The sequence below is a fragment of the Capra hircus genome, chromosome 2 (assembly GCF_001704415.2).
Source record: "Capra hircus breed San Clemente chromosome 2, ASM170441v1, whole genome shotgun sequence".
Taxonomy (NCBI): domain Eukaryota; kingdom Metazoa; phylum Chordata; class Mammalia; order Artiodactyla; family Bovidae; genus Capra; species Capra hircus.
Window position 1 is genome coordinate 15,927,819 of NC_030809.1, and position 21,099 is coordinate 15,948,917.

The 21,099-nt window shown below is 38.1% G+C and overlaps 1 protein-coding gene across 5 annotated transcripts in view; it reads right to left on the reverse strand.

Moving 5' to 3' along the window:
• The window catches only part of DIS3L2 (DIS3 like 3'-5' exoribonuclease 2), a 358,364-nt gene that overhangs the window by 178,583 nt on the left and 158,682 nt on the right, over positions 1–21,099 (reverse strand). For 4 of the 5 annotated variants that reach the window (XM_018058183.1, XM_018058187.1, XM_018058188.1 and 1 more), the window contains exon 9: positions 11,956–12,129. In XM_018058183.1, the coding sequence (XP_017913672.1) occupies positions 11,956–12,129 (174 nt within the window). Of the gene's footprint in view, positions 1–11,955; positions 12,130–16,181; positions 16,373–21,099 lie in introns of those variants that run through there. The other variant, XR_001919121.1, reaches the window with a different exon arrangement.

A 21,099-nucleotide genomic window follows, 5' to 3' on the forward strand; every position in this document is an offset into this window, starting at 1 on the left:
TCATTTTCAAATTCTTTCTCTCCTCTCTGTTATCTTCAGTGCGGGTTTGCGTCTTTCTCAACACCTTGTGCTGGAAGTTGCCTCCTTTTCGCCCCATCCCTGGCATAAGGAGTGAAGAGACTTGAGAATGAGAGCACTGGGGCTGGCAGAGTATGGGCCTCTCCACACAAGCTTTAGTAACTGGTGAAATGGTTAAAACGAACTTTTTCTTAATTCCAGAAATTAACCAGAAGCCTACAAAAATCTGATGTACATTTATTCAAGAGAAATAGATGAATTTCAATTAGAACAGTGAGCTCTGTATGGTTTTTACTTGCCTTATTCCCATGGCCCTCTCCTCAGCTCTGAGGTAGCCTTGAAAACCCAACATCTTTCTAATTCTGGTGAAAACCAACAGCCTAGCAGCCACTGGAGGGGACAGAACAGGTTCAAAAGCTCACCAAAATCTGCATTCTTGTCATTTTGGGAGTTGTCTGGCAGTTCCCTGAAAAACCCCATTCATGTTACTTTGACCTGACTCATATCTAACTCCTATGCAAAAAGCCTTATAGCCTCAGAGGTGCTTGCTAAAAACAGTCAGCAGCAATTATTTAACATCACAGATTTCTGAGATAGCAGTAACAGCTGGAAAATACAGCTAACCAAAAAAGTTAAAGGACTCCCCAGGGGTCGTTGCAAAGACTTGACATATTCCTAGGGGTTGAGACAGCTGCACACATGCATAAGGCTGTGTACATGCCAAGAGACACCAGAAAAGGACTTAAGCTCTCACCTCTGGTTGACCTTGAAGCTCTGCACAGCAGGAAGTGAAGACTAAGGCAGAGCTGTAAAGTGCACGTCTGAACATTGGAGGTATGACCCTATCAATACATGCACAGAGGCTCTCAGCAAAGGCTAGGACACTATTGGTTCAAAGCATTTAACAAAATCTCCGTTCATTCATTAGCTGACCATTAAGCTAGCAAAGCAAAAATTTTTGTGACTTCACACAACAGAGAATACAGACTCTACACAATTAGAATTAGTTCAGTGAAGTCACAAAGGGCAATAAAACAGTAACAATAACAAACCTTAGGGAGATAGGGAGATGATTTTCAGAGTTCATACATTAGTTCAGTTCAGTCACTCAGTCGTGTCCGACTCTTTGCGAACCCATGAACCACAATATGCCAGGCCTCCCTGTCCATCACCAACTCCCAGAGTCTACCCAAACCCATGTCCATTGAGTCAGTGATGCCATCCAACCATCTCATCCTCTGTCGTCCCCTTCTCCTCCTCCCCTCAATCTTTCCCAGCATCAGGGTCTTTTCAAATGAGTCAACTCTTCGCATGAGGTGGCCCAAGTATTGGCATTTCAGCTTCAACATCAGTCCTTCCAATGAACACCCAGGACTGATTTCCTTTAGGATGGACTGGTTGGATCTCCTTGCAGTCCAAGGGACTCTCAAGAGTCTTCTCCAACACCACAGTTCAAAGCATCAATTCTTCAGCACTCAGCTTTCTTTATAGTCCAACTCTCACATCCATACATGACCATTGGAAAAACCATAGCCTTGACTAGACGGATCTTTGTTGACAAAGCAACGTCTCTGCTTTTTACTATGCTGTCTAGGTTGGTCATAACTTTCCTTCCAAGGAGTAAGCGTCTTTTAATTTCACGGCTGCGATCATCATCTGCAGTGATTTTGGAGCCCCAAAAAATAAAGTCAGCCACTGTTTCCACTGTTTGCCCATCTACTTGCCATGATGTGATGGGACTGGATGCCATGATCCTAGTTTTCTGAATGTTGAGCTTTAAACCAACTTTTTCACTCTCTTTCACTTGCATCAAGAGGCTCATTAGTTCCTCTTCACTTTCTGTCATAAGGGTGGTGTCATCTGCATATCTGAGGTTATTGATTTCTCTCCCAGCAGTCTTGATTCCAGCTTCTGTTTCTTCCAGCCCAGCATTTCTCATGATGTACTCTGCATATAAGTAAGCAGGGTGACAATATACAGCCTTGACATACTCCTTTTCCTATTTGGAACCAGTCTGTTGTTCAGGTCTAGTTCTAACTGTTGTTTCCTGGTCTGCATACAGGTTTCTCAAGAGGCAGGTCAGGTGGTCTGGTATTCCCATCTCCTTCAGAATTTTCCACAGTTTGTTGTGATCCACACAGTCAAAGGCTTTGGCATAGTCAATAAAGCAGAAATAGATGTTTTTATGGAACTTTCTTTCTTGTTTGTCAATGATCCAGCGAATGTTGGCAATTTGATCTCTGGTTCCTCTACCTTTTCTAAAACCAGCTTGAACATCTGGAACTTCACAATTCACGTACTGCTGAAGCCTGACTTGGAGAATTTTGAGCATTACTTTACTAGTGTGTGAGATGAGTGCAATTGTGCAGTAGTTTGAGCATTCTTTGGCATTGCCTTTCTTTGGGATTGGAATGAAAACTGACCTTTGCCAGTCCTGTGGCCACTGCTGAGTTTTCCAAATTTGCCAGCATATTGACTGCAGCACTTTCACAGCATCATCTTTTAGGATTTGAAATAGCTCAACTGGAATTCCATCACCTCCACTAGCTTTATTCGTAGTGCTGCTTTCCAAGGCCCACTTGACTTCACATTCTAGGATGTCTGGCTCTAGGTGAGTGTGAGTGATCACACCTTCATGATTATCTGGTTTGTGAAGATCTTTTTTGTACAGTTCTTCCGTGTATTCTTGCCACCTCTTCTTAATATCTTCTCCTTCTGTAAGGTCCAGACCATTTCTGTCCTTTACCGAGCCCATTTTTGCATGAAATGTTCCCCCGGTATCTGATTTTCTTGAGGAGATCTCTAATCTTTCCCATTCTATTGTTTTCCTCTATTTCTTTGCATTGATTGCTGAGGAAGGCTTTCTTATCTCTCCTTGCTTTTCTTTGGAACTCTGTGTTCAAATGAGTATATCTTTCTTTTTCTCCTTTGCTTTTGGCTTCTCTTCTTTTCACAGCTATTTGTAAGGCTTCCTCAGACAGCCATTTTGCTTTTTTGCATTTCTTTTTCTTGGGGATCGTCTTGATTCCTGTCTCCTGTACAATGTTATGAACCTCCATCCACAGTTCATTGGGCACTCTGTCTATCAGATCTAGTCCCTTAAATCTATTTCTCACTTATATCTTTTAAAATGGAAGAGATATAGCTATACCTTTTTGATATAGATACACATGCAAACAATAATCAAAAAGAGTGGAGTACCTAAACTAATAGCAAAATAGATTTCAGGATAAAAACTGTTACTAGAGACAAAAAGGACAGTTTATAATGATAATAGAATCAATCCACCCAGTGAATGTTATCAGCAAGATACTGTCAAAGAGCTACTATTCCATACCTGTATGAATCACTATAATTGCAAATACAGATAACAAGTGTTGGTGAAAACTTGGAGCTATTAGGACACTCACAGACTGCTAGTAGGAATGTAAAGCTGTGCAGTCACTTTGGAAAAAAGTTTGAGTTACTCAAAAGGTTAAATATAAAGTGACAACATGAACCTCTCCTAGGTATACACTCAAAAGAATTGAAAACATAGGTCCACACAAAAATCTGTACACAAATATTCACAGCAGCATTATTTATAACCATTAAAAACTAGAAACACCCCCCCAAAAAACTAGAAACACCCTAAATGTCCATCAACAAATGGGTAAGCAAAATTTGGTTTATCTATGCAGTGGAATACTATTCATCCATAAAAAGGGTTGAAATATTGACACATGCTACAGGACAGGTGAACCTTGAAAACATTATGCCAAGTAAAAGAAGCCAGATACAAAGGCCACTTATTACATGAATCTACTTATATGAAATGTCCAGAATAGGGAAATTCATAGAGACAGAATGTAGATTAACGGTTGCTAGGAGTTAGGGTGGAGAGAGAATAGGAACCAACTGCCAGTAAGTCTAGGATTTCTTTTGCAAGGGGTGAAAGTGTTCTGAAATTAGTGGTGATGGTTGCATAATTTTAAGAATATCCAAGAAATTGTTGAATTGTACATTAAAAAGATGAATTTTATGGTATTTGAATATCTCAATATAAAAAACATTTCAGAGACTTTGCCACTCTGACATTTAATTATCCCTAAATCCTACTAGTTTACTCTAAATCCTCAGCCACCCACATAAAAATAATTTTTAATCATTACAGTATAACTTCCAAACAAATTTTATGTATTTAAAATGTATAGAAATTAATCATCTTTCCTATGCATTCATATTTGCAAAATGGTACAAAATTATTTCTGAGTATAAGTTCAAATACTGTCTTCTCTGTCAACAGGCATTTTTCTACTTGTTCAGATAAAATCTACTAATCTTTGGCTATTTATTTCCTTTGAGATTTAGCGCTACTTATCAACATAAATTTTATGTTAACAAACTACTGAAGTACTTGTAGTTAAGAATACCCACTTGTGGATCCACTTTCAGACCCATTCATCTTTGTTCCTATCTATGAGTTTCATGTATTTTCATAAACAGTGAGTTAGGATTTATATGAAGGGAATAGCATGGCTGTTTCAAATGACAATGACAGCTTTCTCCAGGCTTCCTGGTGGTTTAGACGGTAAAGGGTCTACCTGCAATGCAGGAGACCCAGGTTCAATCCCCTGGGTCAGGAAGATGCCCTGGAGAAGGAAAAGGCAATCCACTCTGGTATTCTCACTTGGGAAACTCCCTGGACAGAGGAGCCTGGCAGGCTACAGTCCATGGGGTTGCAACAGTAGGAGACAACTAAGCAGTTAACACAGTTAAACTTTGCTTCCCACCAGGCAAGAGAAGAAGGGGTTCCCTTGGCAATGGAAGAGCTGAGAGTGCTTTAAAGCACAGTTCCTGAATCCCTTCTGTTGCCCACAGTGAAGCACAGTCAATATTTGTCAGATAAATGTGGCAGATAATCACCAGTGGAATACCACTTTCTTTCAAATCCAAGAAGTTTGCTCTGAATAATTCAGAAAGGACATCCCAAATACAGTCACACAGCATTAGACCGATTACGTTGTGAGATATTTAGTTCAGCAATTTCATAGTGTATACTAAGGAACACCAGTTTCACGAGATGATCCACACAAAAAAATACTGTAAGAAATGTATTAACCCAATGTTTCCCAAAACAGGATGGCCACGGGATCTTTTTTCTCCATAGCACATATTAAAATCCCAAAGAACTTGCAGCCTACCAACACCTTTTGGAAAACCTAACTTGGTCAAATAATCCGTTTTACCGAAGATGAAACTTCAGTTTCATCTGTGCTCACTGTTTCCCCAAATGTAACTGATTTTCCCAAGGTCACCCAGCTAGTCCCTGACTTCCAGTGCTCTTTCTATGCTGCCACACTCCCTCACCAGAGGGACCTTTTCTAAATGGCAATTTAATCAGACTGGACTTCCTGATAAACAGCAAGATTATTAGTCATTTAATGTTAGTTATGTTTGAAAGCTTTCCCACAAGAGGCTTGACCTGAAAGAGGTTAGTATTATATGTCTCTCCTTTCAAGTTGCTATTTCAAGGTTGGTTTTACCTGGAGTGAGAGGAAATTTCTGTCTATCTGGAACAGTTCCATCCTGAAGATATTTCAATATTTCTCACCACAACACCCTTTCTGTGCTCAGTATTTTTAGCTCATTGTTTTCTATTTTGGCAGCTGAGAAGGTGCAGTTTGTAATTTTACCTCCAGCTTCATATTTCTTCTTAAAAGTGAATACAATGTCCTGTTTATAATAATAAAATCACTAGTTGGCAGAACGACATTAAATGGAAAAAAAAAAGGGAAAGCAATTGGAAAATTTAGAGCAAGCAATTTTAAGTGCCAAGTTTTGCATTTGTAATGGTCCAGTGGAGGTCACTGGGCTTCCTTTTTATTGAGAGAATAGTAAAGAAATAGATATCCACAAGTTCTGCTGTGAAAAACTATAGAAATCACCTCCACTTCAAGGAAGCTCATGGTTTTACTGAAAAGTGACATGATCCAAACTTCTACACTACTACTGAAGTATAAAAATCAGTTTAGCATGGTATTTTCCCCCTCCAATAATTTAGGTTTTCACTTTCTACTTTAATTAAGCTTTTAAGCTTTGGTTTCAGTTTAGCAACAAAGGAAGCAAAACAATATGAATGAAATTGGAAATAATTGGAGCCAGTCTCAGAAATAACCTTGGGGTTTCTTGGGCTTCTGGTGCAACACCCTTTAAGCAGTTTCCTTGGATATATTCTCCTCCTGATCCCCAAAAGCTTGCAGTATTGGTGTTGCTTTTTTTTTTTTTTTTTAACCTCAAATGCCCTGCTAAGGAAAGCTGCAGGTTAGGCCATGCAAGCACCAATTCTCCAGAGACTGAAGCCCAAGGTCCAGAAAAATGGTGCTCCCAATCAGAAGGGCCAGATTCCTCCTAGGAGTTCACACCAGCCTTCCTTCTTGAAAATTGCTAACCATCCATTTTTCTTTTCAAAATAAACACTATTTCTCTCAACTTCAGTTTGCAAAATATTACCCCAATTCCACTGGACTAAAAAACTGGAATTTTACTGACATAATTGGATTATGAGGTTTAAAGATTGATGGAACTTTCCTGTTCCAAATATAATTGTTCAAATACCAAACCTAAACGGGTATGTAGAAGTCCTTACGTAGCTAGAGCCAGGGCAACATCACAGGCTCCACAGCAGGGCGGCCCAGCAGAGGGGGTCAAGAAGCCATCAAAACCATAGGAGTTGTGAGCCCTGTTACAGTAGATCTGGGAGGCTTAAGGGAACACCCCACCCTTTCTGCAGCCACAGCCTGCCACTAAACTGAAGACTACTTAGTCACTCTAGTTCTAGAAATGCCTGCTCATTTCTCAGATCTCAGCTCTAGCACCAATGACATTGGCAATTTGTTCATACGGATATGGTTGGGCTTGCCATTCTCTGCTGTAATTTATCTGAGTATAAATCTGCCTTCTTGCGAACAGTAAAGTCATGAAGAACAAGGGCTGGGCCTTACTTGCCTTTGCATTTCCGGTGACTGATTTAGTATACTTGGTATATATTATATGTACACATATATTATATATATATATAATATATATAAACACAAGAGGCTTCCCTCATAGCTCAGTTGGTAAAGAGTCTGAGTGCAACGCAGGAGACCCAGGTTTGATTCCTGGGTCGGCAAGATACCCTGGAGAAAGAAATGGCAAACCACTCCAGTACTCTTGCCTGGAGAATCCCATGGACAGAGGAGCCTGGTGGGCTACAGTCCATGGAGTCGCAAGAGTCAAACACAGTTTAGCGACTAAACTGCCATAGAGAGAAGAAGAGAGGAAAAGGAAAAAAGTTTGATTTAGGAGTTTACAGAATATGTATTATTTATTCATAGCATGTTTCTTAGGGTATATTAGGATTCATTCCTAGTTCTTTTGACTTTCCTAGAAAAATATTGGCAAAACCTCTTTGAGGGTACTGAACTTCTGAGCAGAAGAAATAACAGTATTATAAATTCTTGTACCAAGTATCTCTCTTCCATTATAATTCCATATTTGACTATTGCTCCAAGACAGAGTTCCACAAGAACAGAAACCATTATCTACTTTTACTCATGTTGAATTTCTACTGCCCGTGGATGGTGTTCAATAAATATTTGTTGACTGATAGAAAAATGAAATAAATTTATTACAAGACCAATCAAAGAGAGGAAAAGGTAATCAGATCCAAACGCTTCAGCATACTAAGTACTTCTCTATTTTTTATTGTAAAAAAATAAGAAATTATTTACTGTGGCTACATAAACACATGAACCCTGGCGTACTCACAAGATGTGTGGATCAGGTGGTAAATGAGGTGACCCTCAGGTGTTCCAAAACACAAAAGGCAACGATACTGGCACGTTTGCTGGTTATTTTATTTTCAGCCAACTATGAACAGTGGGTAATGACACATGTCCAGTACCATGGATTTATGGTTTTAGCAAAGTTAATCCTTACAAAATAGGTACGTGGCTAAAAAAAGACTATTGCAAAGATCCAGATTGAAGATAATATTAAACTAATAATAGTAATAGCACTAATACCATGAAAATAGCAAAGCTGACATTTTCTTCTGCTCCTAACATGAATTCATCATCAGCCACATTATGATTTCAAAACAATGACTGTCAATCATATGTTCCCTAGCAGATACTTGGAAAAAAATTTACACTTAATCTCTCCCTTCAAGTAAATGTGATCTTTTAACAATGATTTTTAAAAGTTATTGCCTTTTGAAAGCAAAATAAAACAAGAAACTCAAGTTTTTAATATAAAATTCTAAAAATGGATGTTGTGAAATGTTTCATTATTACACAATTTGGGGACCTAAAATGACCTAATCTTATAAGCTACCAAATTGCTCATATCTGTACACTTAAATTTTCTCATGTAATTTTATAACTAGTTTTTAAAGATGCCAACTGCAAAATAATTGAAGATAATGAAACCATTTTTAAAAACTCTAAAAATGTAGCACCTTTCAATTTGCCCACAAGAAAGGACTGACATCATGAAAGGCAGAAGTCTATTAGATGGATTTCAAAATGAATCTGAATATGATCAGTGAATAGGATTGAAAAATGAGTATCATGATTAGTGAGTTCAGCTCATTTCTTCCTAAGATATGATGCATCTTTTTCAGTTATGATAACCATTAAAACCAAAACTAAGTATCAAAATACAAAAAACTAACACTCAGACCTTTGTATTTCCATATTGCAAGTTGCTCAAGCAAAATAAAAAAATAAAATATTCAATCACATTGCTTTCACCAAAAGATTAATGATAATATGAACATCTTTCTCTACCATTTTAAAGTAAAATAAAATACATTAAAATTTGTTTCATTCTTATTTTTCCACTTTTATGTATGTTAATAACATAATAAATTAGTGAAGTAGTACATACACTTGTAATTTTAGAATACAGGCACAGAAGTTACAGGAAATGCATGTCCAACAAAGTTTAGAGGTTACCACTTTAGGCATCACAAGCAGGTGAAAGATTTTAAGCCAAAGGAGTAAAAGCAAAAGAATAAGATTTGAATTTTAGAAAAATAACTCTAGAGGATAATGGACAGGTAAAAACCTCCTGGAAGTTTTAAAGTGTTTTTTTTTTTTTTTTTTTAAAAAAAAAACCCTGTTACTGACATAAAGAACAAACTTTTGGACTCAGTGGGAGAAGGCAAGGGTGGGATGATATCAGAGAATAGTACTGAAACATGTATATTACCATATGTAAAACAGACGACCACTGCAAGTTCAATGCATGAAGCAGGGCACCCAAAGCTGGTGTTCTAGGACAATCCATAGGGATAGGGTGGGAAGGGAGGTGGGAGGGGGGTTTGGGGTGGGGACACATGTATACCTGTAACAATTCATGTTGATGTATGGCAAAAACCATCACAATACTGTTAAGTAATTATCCTCCAATTAAAATAAATAAATAAAAAATTTAAAAAAGATATGATAGGCAAAAATGATATTTACAAAAGTGAAAAAAAAGAATCCCTGTTACTATGCTAACGGCAGAGAGCATTCCACAGGCTCCCTGAATCTTTGGATCCTTTTGCAGGACACATAGGTATATTTTAACAGAAGCCTTCTGCAGAGCAAGACCTCCTAGTCTGTGGTCTAACTCGGAAGGTAACAAGAGGCCAAAGGAAAAGATAATGTGGGGCCATGAGAGGGGAATTAGCAATACTGGCTGCGGGGACTATTAGCATGACTTGTCATTTACCTGCACACTAGGAGTCAGGCTTGGAAAGACTGAGCACCTCTCTCTTCTGATATTTCCTTTCATAATTTTACAAAGTTATAAAGGTTACTTGTTTAAATAACCTGAATAATAGGGCAATTTATAAAATGAAAAGTGAAACACTGCCTCCATACCTCCTACCACTTCACTGAGTCCATGCACAATAATCACTGTCGGCAGATTGATGTTTCCTTCCAGGACTTTTTTTTTTTTAATATATATATACTTTTATGTATACATGTATATTATACATTTACATAGTTTTTATATAATTTGACTATTAAAAACTAGGCTCATATTCTTACTGTTCTGAAACTTGCTTCTTTCGCTTTGCAATATATGATGGCCATTCTTTTAGGAAAGTCCACATGGGTCTAGCTTCTTTTTTACAGTGGCAGAGAATGCTAGCTTATTGATATGACATAGGTTATGTAACCATTCCTTTACTAGTGGACATCAGCAGTGTCACTTTTACAATAAGGTAGCAACAAACATTCATGTACATGTACCCTAATATACTTCCTTGAATAGCATGAATTGAAAGGGTAGGTACATTTAAAATGTCGATAGCTACAGAGGATTAGCTCTACTAACTTACATTTCAAACAAGAAAATTCAGTCATCCATTCTATCTTTTTCTTATTAATTTTTTAATAGATTCCTATATTTAGGAAAAGATCTCAGAAAATAAGTCCCTCCATTTATATATGAGAATAAGAAGGTTCAGAGAGAATAATAAGATTATGGCCTCAGGATCCCAAAATCCTTGACCAGATAACTGACCAGAAGCAGTTCTATGAACAATGGTTACTGCTGAAAGCTGACTTCAAATATAATGTGTGTTCCATATGAGCCACTAACAAGTAGGAAAGGGAACCATCAACTCCTTTTCCTTGCCTACCCTTGGCAAGAAAAGGAAAAAAAAAAAAGAAGTAAATTCCTAAAAGATACAAAAGCAAGAGGGAGCTGGAAAGGAGGATTCTCAAACTAGGTGGAGTAATGGGCACCACAAGCTTAAGGTATCGTAAGTTCAGCTACATGAAGTGAGCAAGTGTGGTGGTGGAAAAGACTCTGACACGGGATGACCTTAGCAAAAAACCTTCTACGGCCTCAGTGGGTTGTATGAAAAGTTTCTTGGTTCTGAATATCTCCATGTGGCATCCAAAATGAATGCCAGCACTGAAACCAAATTCTGAAGAGAAATATCAGAAAAGAACTAACATCCCACAATGAAGAAACATCTTCAAAGAAGATGTTGTTTAAAAAAATACCACAAAAGTACTTTCCAACAAATTCCAGACCTAAAAGTAAAGCTTTAAAGTGAAGCTCCAAGCACAGAAGTCTTGAATCCTTTGCTCTGTGCCTGAAGAGGCCCATATAAAGGAGGGCACTTCTAACAAGATAACACTGTATTTATTGGACCAGACCTATGGGGCTTAGCAATGAGAAAAGAAGGTGGCAAGTGTACCCACTGAAGTAAGAATGGTCTAGAAGAAGAGTCAGCACACATTTTCAATAAAGGGCTAGACAGCAAATATCTTAGGCTTTGCAGGCCATATGGCCTCTGTTGCAACTATTCAACCCTGCTATTGTATTGCAAAAAAACAGCCAAAGACAATATATAATCAAATAAGCATGGCTAAGTTTCAGGACAACTTTATGAATGCTGAAATTTGAATTTTATATAATTTTCATAAAAAATTATTGTTTCAATTTTTTTCAACCATGAAAAAATATAAAAACCATTCTTAGCTCACAAGTGCATGCAAGTGCGCTCAGTCATGCCTGACTCTTTGCAGCTCCATGGGCTGTGGCCCGCCAGGCTCCTCTGTCCATGGGATTTCCCAGGCAAGAGTACTGGAGTGGGGTTGCCATTTCCCTCTCCAGGGGATCTTTCCGACCCGGGGTTGGATCCCACCTCTCTGGTGTCTCCTGCATTGGCAGGTGGATTGTTTACCACTGAGCCACCTAGGAAGCCTTCTTAGCTCAAGGCTGTGAGTAAACAGGCAATAGGCTAGGTTTAGCTCACAAGGCATCACTGGCCAACCTCTGGTACACGAGCACTTGAGTGTTGGTGGAAAGATGGCAACACCTGAGGCCAGCTCCTCAGAAAGTTAAGTCAGAAGACAGAAAGGTAGAAAACGTGTCGTTCTTTAAAGGGTTTCAGATATTTACCTTAAATCTCTTCTCCTGCTGAGTTCCTCTGGTGGAACTGTCCAAGGCAGGCCTTGAGGGAGGCATTCTAAAACTTCTGAAGAGAAATCAGAGAAATCCACACCATATTCTGTAAGTATCCCTTCTGTTTCAGGCTCGATTTCGCCAGCCTGCCCAAGACTCTTCGCCAGCTGCCTGTGTACAGGACGGACAGGAAAGACTGTGTCAGTAATGGAACGCGGGCAACCTGCCTCCTCTCTTAAGTTAAGGTTGTCTTTCAGACTCTCCTGTCCCTGCCCCAGCAGGAACACCATCACCAGTGGATGAACAGGGGGCCAAGCTGAAGAGCTTAGGATACTCTTGTCTTGTTAACGCCGTGATTACAGTGTACTGTTACCTTTCCTCAGGAATGCTGACCCACGGAGAAGGGCCAGACAACCGTCTGTGTGACTCCTGCAGTTGTTCTTCGTGGAGAAGTGAAAGCTTTTGTCAATTACTTCTCTTGTAAACGCCTTCAGAGACAACTCTGATCAACCCAGTTTGCTGTTAAATCACTAGTTTCACACTGACTACACCTTACGTCATGCTCACTAGATCAGATCTGATGTTTTCGTTTATTTCACAATTCTACTAATTTTTGCCTTAATGGTTTAAGACATTTTGTCTGAACACAAAAGCTATATATATTCACTTTAGAGAAGTTGTTAATAGAAAAGATAGAAATACAACAAGAAGAAAACTGAAATTATCTTTAATCCAGTCACCCAGCAAATGATCATTCACATTTTAGTGTCCTGGTCCATTAAAAATAAGACTCTATTGAACAGGACAGTCCTGTCACTATGCGTAGGGTTCCATCTTTTAGAGGGCTGATCTTACTCTTTATCTGTGGGTCATCTACACATACACCAAAACTGATAACTCTCCATTCTTGTAAATACTGGCATGCCACATACAGCCAAGCCTAAAGTTAAGTGGTGAATGCTGATAGTCAATAGGAAATACAACATGAGTCTTAAATCAGCTGCCTTCGTTGAGAGAGTTGAGGAGACCAGAGTTGGCTACCTCCTCCACTGCACAGGTCTATTCATCTACTAGGGTGACCTAGGAATCTAACTTCAGTAATTCCTGCAAGGAGTTTAACTTTGGCATTAGGGCCTTCTCTGGGACCATTTGACTTCTTTGAAGAAGATTCCATTTCCTTATATAAGGGTAGATGCCTGGCTACTAGAGTTCATAGGTACACAGTGGTATAGGAGGACTGGGGATGTGGTTGCCTTATATGCAGACTTTTAACACATTTTCGGCCTCAATACTGGAACATGGCAGTGGTGGTAGAACGGTTGGCCCCACTTCTCATATGCCAGCCAAGAGAGAGCAGCCCACTGCTGATATATACACCTGCCCACCAGCACAGGCTTGAGGCAGCCTGCGGGCATTTCACATACAATGGTGGCTCAGACCAGTGTCTTCTTCTCAAAGGTAGGTGGTGATTGCCCACAAATCACATCAAAAAGCCAAAGACAGCAAAAATACATGGGAAAAAAATGAAAGAAAGCTATCTGGTAGATTCACAAATATACGAAAATTAAACAACCCATGGGTTAAGGAAGAAATAAATAGAGAATTAGAAAATATTTTGAACTGAATGAAATACAATATATCAATATTTGTGAGATGCAGCTAAAGCAGTGCTTTGAGGAAATTCTACAGCTTTAAATGCTCATATTACAAAACAAGGATTATATAACAACAATGTATTCTGCCTGAAGACAGCCTCTGGATTAAACCTTCTGGCTAATTCTATTCTCTTAAAATGCAAATTATGGGAGTAGGTCTGGTGAGGTTTTTACAACCTCCATTCTTTGGATTTACTGGAGAGTATATAACTTCATTGCTAACACTAACAAGCGGGCACTCTTTCTGCCCCCTTCTGATGCCTATGTCAGAAGCTTTCTCTATCTCCTTTAAACTTTAATAAAACTTTATCACACACACACACACACAAAAGAAATGTGTCAGTGAACTAAACTTCTTTCTTAAAAAACTGAAAAAAGAAAAGCAAATTAGATCCCAGGTAAGCAGAAGGAAGGAAATAATAAAGAAATAAAAATCAATGACTAGAAAATTAATAAACAATAAAGAAAACCAATAAAATCAAAAGCTGATTCTTTGAAAAGAAAATAAAATAGATAAGTTTCTGGTGAGACTGATCAAGAAAAATAAGGTATAAGTTACCAATGTCAGGAATGAGAGAGGGACCATTATTATAGATCTTTTGAGCATTAAAATAATCATATGGAACTATAAATGACTTTAGGCCAATAAATCAAATAACCTGGATGAAATGGATAAATTCCATGAAAGACACACACTGCCTAAGGCTAGTCAAGGAGATACCAACACTATATATCCCTTCATCTACTAAAGAAACCAAATTCATAGTTTAAAATGTTTCCACAAAGACAAAATGCAGGCCCAAATGGTTTCACTGGATAATGCTGCCAAGTCTTTACAAAAGAATTAATACTCATTTCACACAAACTCTTTCAGAATATAGAATAGGACGGAACACTTCCTAACTATTTTTATGAAGCCAGAATTACTCTGATACCAAAATGAGGCAAAAGATTCATGAGATCAATATCCCTCATGAAAACCAGACTTAAAATTCTTATGAAATATTACCAAACAGAGTTCAGCAATATATAAAAGGGCCAAATAATTCAAGATCTGTCTGACATTCAAAAATTTAATCTATTTAATTACTCAGATAGTAAACAATGAAAAAACACAATCATCTTAACAGAATAAAAAAATTTTTTGACAAAATTCAACGTCTATTCATGATCAAAACACTCAGCAAATGAGTAATGAACAGGAACATCCTCAATTTAACAGTGAAAGTCTAAATGCTTTCCTCAAGATCAGGAAGAAAACAAGTTCACTCTCTTTGGTTCAGTTGGTACTGTTCACCAATAGTACCAAACATGGTATCAAAAGTCCCAGTGAGAACCATAAAGCAAGAAAATGAAGAAAAGGAATGCAAATTAGAAAGACTTCCACACTGCGAGTAAGTGGGCCAAAGGAGTATAATTCCCGTTACAGAAATGAGCAGCCTCCTACTTAAGACTCTGCTTCAGCTCAAGGCTTTGAATGGGAAGACAGTGACACAAAGACAAAGGGGTGCTTAGGACTCACTCATGGTGGCTACAGGGCTGCCAGTGAAAGCAGTGCTGGTAGCAGTGCCCAGTAGCAATGCTGTCTTCAGTGGTAAGAACCACTGCCATCGTGGCCAAACTAATCCTGATAAAGACAATGGCTAGACCTTGTTCTTGGCTTTCCAGGTTGGCCTTTGTTCCTTCCCATAACTTTCTCAGGATGTTCAAGACTCACTGTTACTACGAACCCTTCAATATCCCTCTAATAAATTCCTTTTTCAACCACAGTTGTTTTCTCCTATTTTGCAACCAAGGATCCAAATAGTTAAAAACTCAGGTCTCACTAATTTTCAAAATGACAACATTATTATCTGTGTATTATCCTCATTCACTAGAATGAAGTTCCTGTTGAGGATCTGGGAAACCTGTTGTCAATGCCTTTTAAGTTTAAAGGACATTTTGGAGACTGATTAGTATTTTGAAAATCAAGTGGGACATGAGTTACGTCCAACCCACTTAAAGAATTAATTATTCTCAAAGTTCCTAAGGTTCTGTTCTCTACATCAATTTCCTAATACGAACATGTTTGTCTGGTTCTTGGTGTAAGCATGAGAAACTAACTCTGGTTTGAAAAGAAATTTTTTGGAAAGATACCAAAAGCTCACAGAAACAGTGAGACATGTGGAAAACCTGAAAAGAGGATAGAAACAAAAGAATTATGTGCTCAACCTCTAAAGTCTTAATTTCAGGCTCAGATGGAAACTCAGTGACTTCCTACGTATATCAAAAAAGTTTTCTGAGTCTATTGCAGCTTCCAGGCTAAGACAGCAAATAAACAAAAATCAAGGGTGATAAATCACTACCATCATTAAATTCAGAGTCTCACTAAGTCTCTTACATGAAAAGTAGGAAAGAGTAAGCCTTAAGAGAACCAAACCATATATATTTATCTATATATGTATATATAGATATATGTTATATGATATATATTTCATATATATATATATGAAATACAAGATTAGGAAATACAAGATACAGGAAGATGCAGAAAGGTCTGAATACCTTGAATGCCTAGTTCCAACTGACCTTTCATTGTCACGAATCATAAGTGGACTCTGGTAGTATATCCATTCTAAGGGATGGTCTCTGAAAAGACAGTGGAGCAGAAACTTCCTCCCTGCAGGTAGAACTTGAAGCAATACATCCATGGTCTACTTTGACTGAGGAAAGATGGCCTGATGGGCAGTGGCTACAAGTTTAGCCAGATGCATAGGGACCTGAAAGAAGAAAGATTGGAGGACTGGTGACAAAGACATCTGAGGGACAGACATGGAGAAATGGGCCTAGAGCATAGCTATTTGTGTTCCATGAGAATGCGCAGCATAAGATTCTCACTGTGGGGGCAAGATGATCTACCTTGAAAATGTCAACCAACCCCCTTCCCCAGGTACTACAGTGTTTGCTCAGCCGGCATCAGAACAAAGTACCTGGTAGCAGGAAATGAGCTCCACACATGAGCTTCCTCTCATCAATGCCAACCAGGCCACCACACTTGCTGCTAAGCCGCTTCAGTCATGTCCAACTCTGTGCGACCCCAGAGACGGCAGCCCACCAGGCTCCCCCGTCCCTGGGATTCTCCAGGCAAGAACACTGGAGTGGGTTGCCATTTCCTTCTCCAATGCATGAAAAGTGAAAAGCGAAAGTGAAATCGCTCAGTTGTGTCCAACTCTGAGCCTCTAATACAGAGCCATGGCAGGAAGACCCACCAACCTGGTGAAGGCAGATGAAGTTCACTGAGCTCTCCTTTGATGGAGAGGGCAATAATCTTTCTCCATTAAAAGAAACACTAATTCTGGATTTGGCTTGATGTCTTCATTTGTTCTACCCACCCTGGCTATATAAGCATCATAATCCATAGATTTATCAAATACTGTTCAAGCTTATTATATTATCTCATTCAATATTTTGTAGTCAAGAATTTCTGCCTCAACTAAGACCAGACACAGCGAAAAAATATTTTCTAAAAAAACTATTTGCAATTCAAGTCAGCTGAGAGATGATTCAGAAATAAGGATCCAAGGGTAGCAAGTAATGATGTAAAGAAGATAATCATATATTGAGACGCATGAAATTACCAATATATTTGACCTTGTTTTGCCTAGAAAACACAATTTCACATGATTCTCCCCATAGTATTAAAAACTATGTAAAATAATTAACCATACATATAATCCAACAGCATACACAGTTTCTGGGAGAAGCATAAACAACAAAGCAGATCTTATAGCATTTATTAGAGAATATGAAAAGAAACACATTCTGATACGCGGTAAGAGTCTTAGTTTTTGTGAGGCCGCCTTAAAACACAGTGGCCATCCTATTCCTATTTGGTGAGGTTGCAGTGGTCAAAACTGATTATCTTATGCTTGTAATGGAGGGCTTAAATGCCTGAACAGAAGGCATTTTGTAATACCCAACTTTTAAAATATAACACTAAAATCTAAGAACTCATTATTTAAAGATGGAGTGGGAGGCAGAAGAGGAGCCATTCCAGGTGTTCTATTAAAAAAAATACTTCATGTAAAAAGGAAGAAACAGGCAAGAGAAATAGGAGAAGAATAAAACATAGTTTACATGCATGCAGACACATAAATTACTCATTTGACCACAGATGCTAGCAAGAACTCAAAAATTTTATGAAAATATCACCACTAAAGAACAGCTCAAAGTAAAGATCCAAGTGCATAAGACATAAATTTCACAAAAGGAAATAAAAACTAGTGTGATTTCTAGTTCTCTAACTATGTCTAGGAAATAGGAAATAAGTAGAAAGGAAAAATAAAATTAATGAAGAACTGACACTATTTGAAAAAAATAAGACTCACAGAGAAAAGTCTGGAAGAAGTGGGGAAAAATGAAATTAGAAAGTATATACAAAGAGTGTGAAAAGATTTTAGGGAAAACAGATATGAAAGGCAGGTGAAGGAGAACACACTTTGGCATGATTCATATTCCTGAAGGAAGGAACTACATATATGAAACAGAAAGCGTTTTCAAAAATATCATTAAGACTATTTCCCTGAAATCAAAGAAATTTTACGGACATGATATACTATGTCTCAGGAAAAACTAATACAGAAAATTATCATTGAAGTTTGTGTACTTAAAGATGAAGTTTTTGGGTTTTTTTTAACAGGCAAGAACTCAGGGAATATAATTCTCACAAACCCTTTCTGAAAGACTACTAAGTGAGAACAACAGCCTCCTGAGAGACAGAGAAATTTTCCAAAAGAAGACTAGCGCTCACAGTTCTGCACTGAGCCTTATGTTTGGACGAAAACAAATGTTTTGTAAATGTCTGCCGAGTCATCCTCACTGATTTTTCCATCTGTATCATGCACACGTATGTTATTTCTATGTATTTCAACATAGTTTCTTGTTTTGTACTAATTCTGCTCTCAGAGTATTTTCCTGTGCTCTATCTTTATAGATAAGTATATAAGCACAATTATGACTGTGGCCACGAACTGGGTGAAAATCTGCTAAAGAAACCATTGCAAAAACAAAGCAAAGTTGCATAAAAAATACAAGAAAGTATTATACGTTGTGCCATTCTTGGTAAGAAGCTGTTTAATACAAAATAATTAGACACCTGGTTGTCAAATTAAGTTTTAAAAAATAACAATATAAAATGTTACTGTATCATATTAATAAATGTAACATTAATAAAATTAAAAAAGACTAGTGCTGAGTGCTGGATCCACTTCCATTGGGGTGAGAAGGTGAAAGGAAAGGACAAAAGTAAGCAGGTGATGATGGACCTAGTATGTGTCAGAACAAGTCACTGCAATCATCAGCCCTTTGCTGACATTTAAAGAAAAAAACACTTTGTCTTTCATCTCATTTAATTTTATTCTTGCTTTGTGTTCTGGCAATTTTTTTTCACCAGGCTCTAAGTCCAAAGAATCTTGAATTGTTCATTGAAATTGGAACATGGCTCATAAACACGAAATTATATTTTGAATTATATTTTGATTAGGGCCTCCAACTGTGATCAATGACTCCAAGTTTCTATTAGTAGTAATTAATATTTATTTTTATTAAGTTCCAGAAAACATTTCTCAAGTGCCATATTTAAATAATTTATTACAGATATTCACTTGAGATGTATGTGATAGCAGCATAGACTGAACAGCTTGCAGGAGATAAAAATCTAACAGGTCAGCATTAAACTTAGATGCATTCAGAACTTAGATGCCCCAGAAAGAATCATATGCTGCCTACTTATAAATTCTGCTGCCACTCTAAAATCCATCATGTCTTAGGATCTAAACAAAAGCAGAATCTAGTAGAGAATCGATTTATACACTGTATATTTTCCTCTAACAGAAGGATCTGTTTTATATTTTTATTTTGGTTGTAAATTTTATTTTATATGAATACTGAAAGTAACTTTCATCTGTTAGAGCTCAAATATTCCAACGTTCTAAGTAATTTCTGTCTTTCATTCACTGTCTGCAAAGATGGAAACAGTTGCTTTAGGACAATATGACTCAATGTTACATCAAAATGTCTGGCCCATTCTCTTAAAAACCAACTTTATTGTTGTTGTTCAAGTAAAGAGATGCCTGGCTGCTGCTGCTGCTAAGTCGCTTCAGTCATGTCCGACTCTGTGTGACCCCATGGACGGCAGCCCACCCGGCTCCCCCGTCCCTGGGATTCTCCAGGCAAGAACACTGGAGTGGGTTGCCATTTCCTAGATACCTGGAGTAACAGGCAAATTTGGCCTTAGAGTACCAAATGAAGCAGGGCAAAGGCTAACAGAGTTTTGCCAAGAGAACTCACTGGTCATAGCAAACACTCTCTTCCAACAACACAGAGAGATGACTCTACAAATGGATATCACCAGATGGTCAATACCAAAATCAGACTGATTATATTCTTTGCAGCCAAAGAGGGAGAAGCTCTAAACAGTCAGCAAAAACAAGACCAGGAGCTGACTGTGGCTCAGATCATGAACACCTTAGTGCAAAATACAGGTTTAAATTGGAGAAAGTAGAGAAAACCAATAGGCAACTCAAGTATGACCTAAATCAAATCCCTTACAATTATACAGTGGAAGTGACAAACAGAGTCAAGGGATTAGATCTGATAGAGTGTCTGAAGAACTATGGATGGAGGTTCGTGACACTGTACAGGAGGGGGTGATCAAACCATTCCCAAGAAAAAGAAATGCAAAAAGGCAAAATGGTTGCCTCAGGAGGCCTTATAAAGGGCTAAGAAAAGAAGAGAAGTAAAAGGCAAGGAAGAAAAGCAAAGATATACCCATAAGAATGCAGAGTTCCAAAGAATAGTATGGAGAAATAAAGTCTTCCAAAGCGAACATGGAAAGAAATAGAGGAAAACAAAAGAAAGGGAAAGACTAGAGATCTCGTCAAGAAAATTAGAGACACCAAGGGAACATTTCATACACAGATGGGCACAATAAAGGACAGAAACAGTATGAACCTAATAGAAGCAGAAGATATTAAGAAGAGGTGGCAAGAATACACAGACTGTACAGAAAAGATCTTAATGACCCAAATAACCACGATGGTGTGATCACACACCTAGAACCAGACATCCTGGAATGCAAAGTCAAGTGGGCCTTAGGAAGCATCACTATGAACAAAGCTAGTGGAGGTGATGGAATTCCAACTGAGCTATTTCTAATCCTAACAGATGATGCTGTTAAAGTGCTACACTTAATATGCCAGCAAATTTGGAAAACTCAGCAGTGGCCACAGGACTGGAAAAAGTCAGTTTTCATTCCAATCCCAGAAAAGGGCAATGCCAAAGAATGTTCAAACTACTGCACAATTGCACTCATTTCACATGCTAGCAAAGCAATGCTCAAAATTCTCTGCTGGGCTTCAAGAGTACGTGAACCGAGAACTTCCAGATGTTCAAGCTGTATTTAGAAAAGGAGAGATCAAATTGCCAACATCTGTTGGATCGTCAAAAA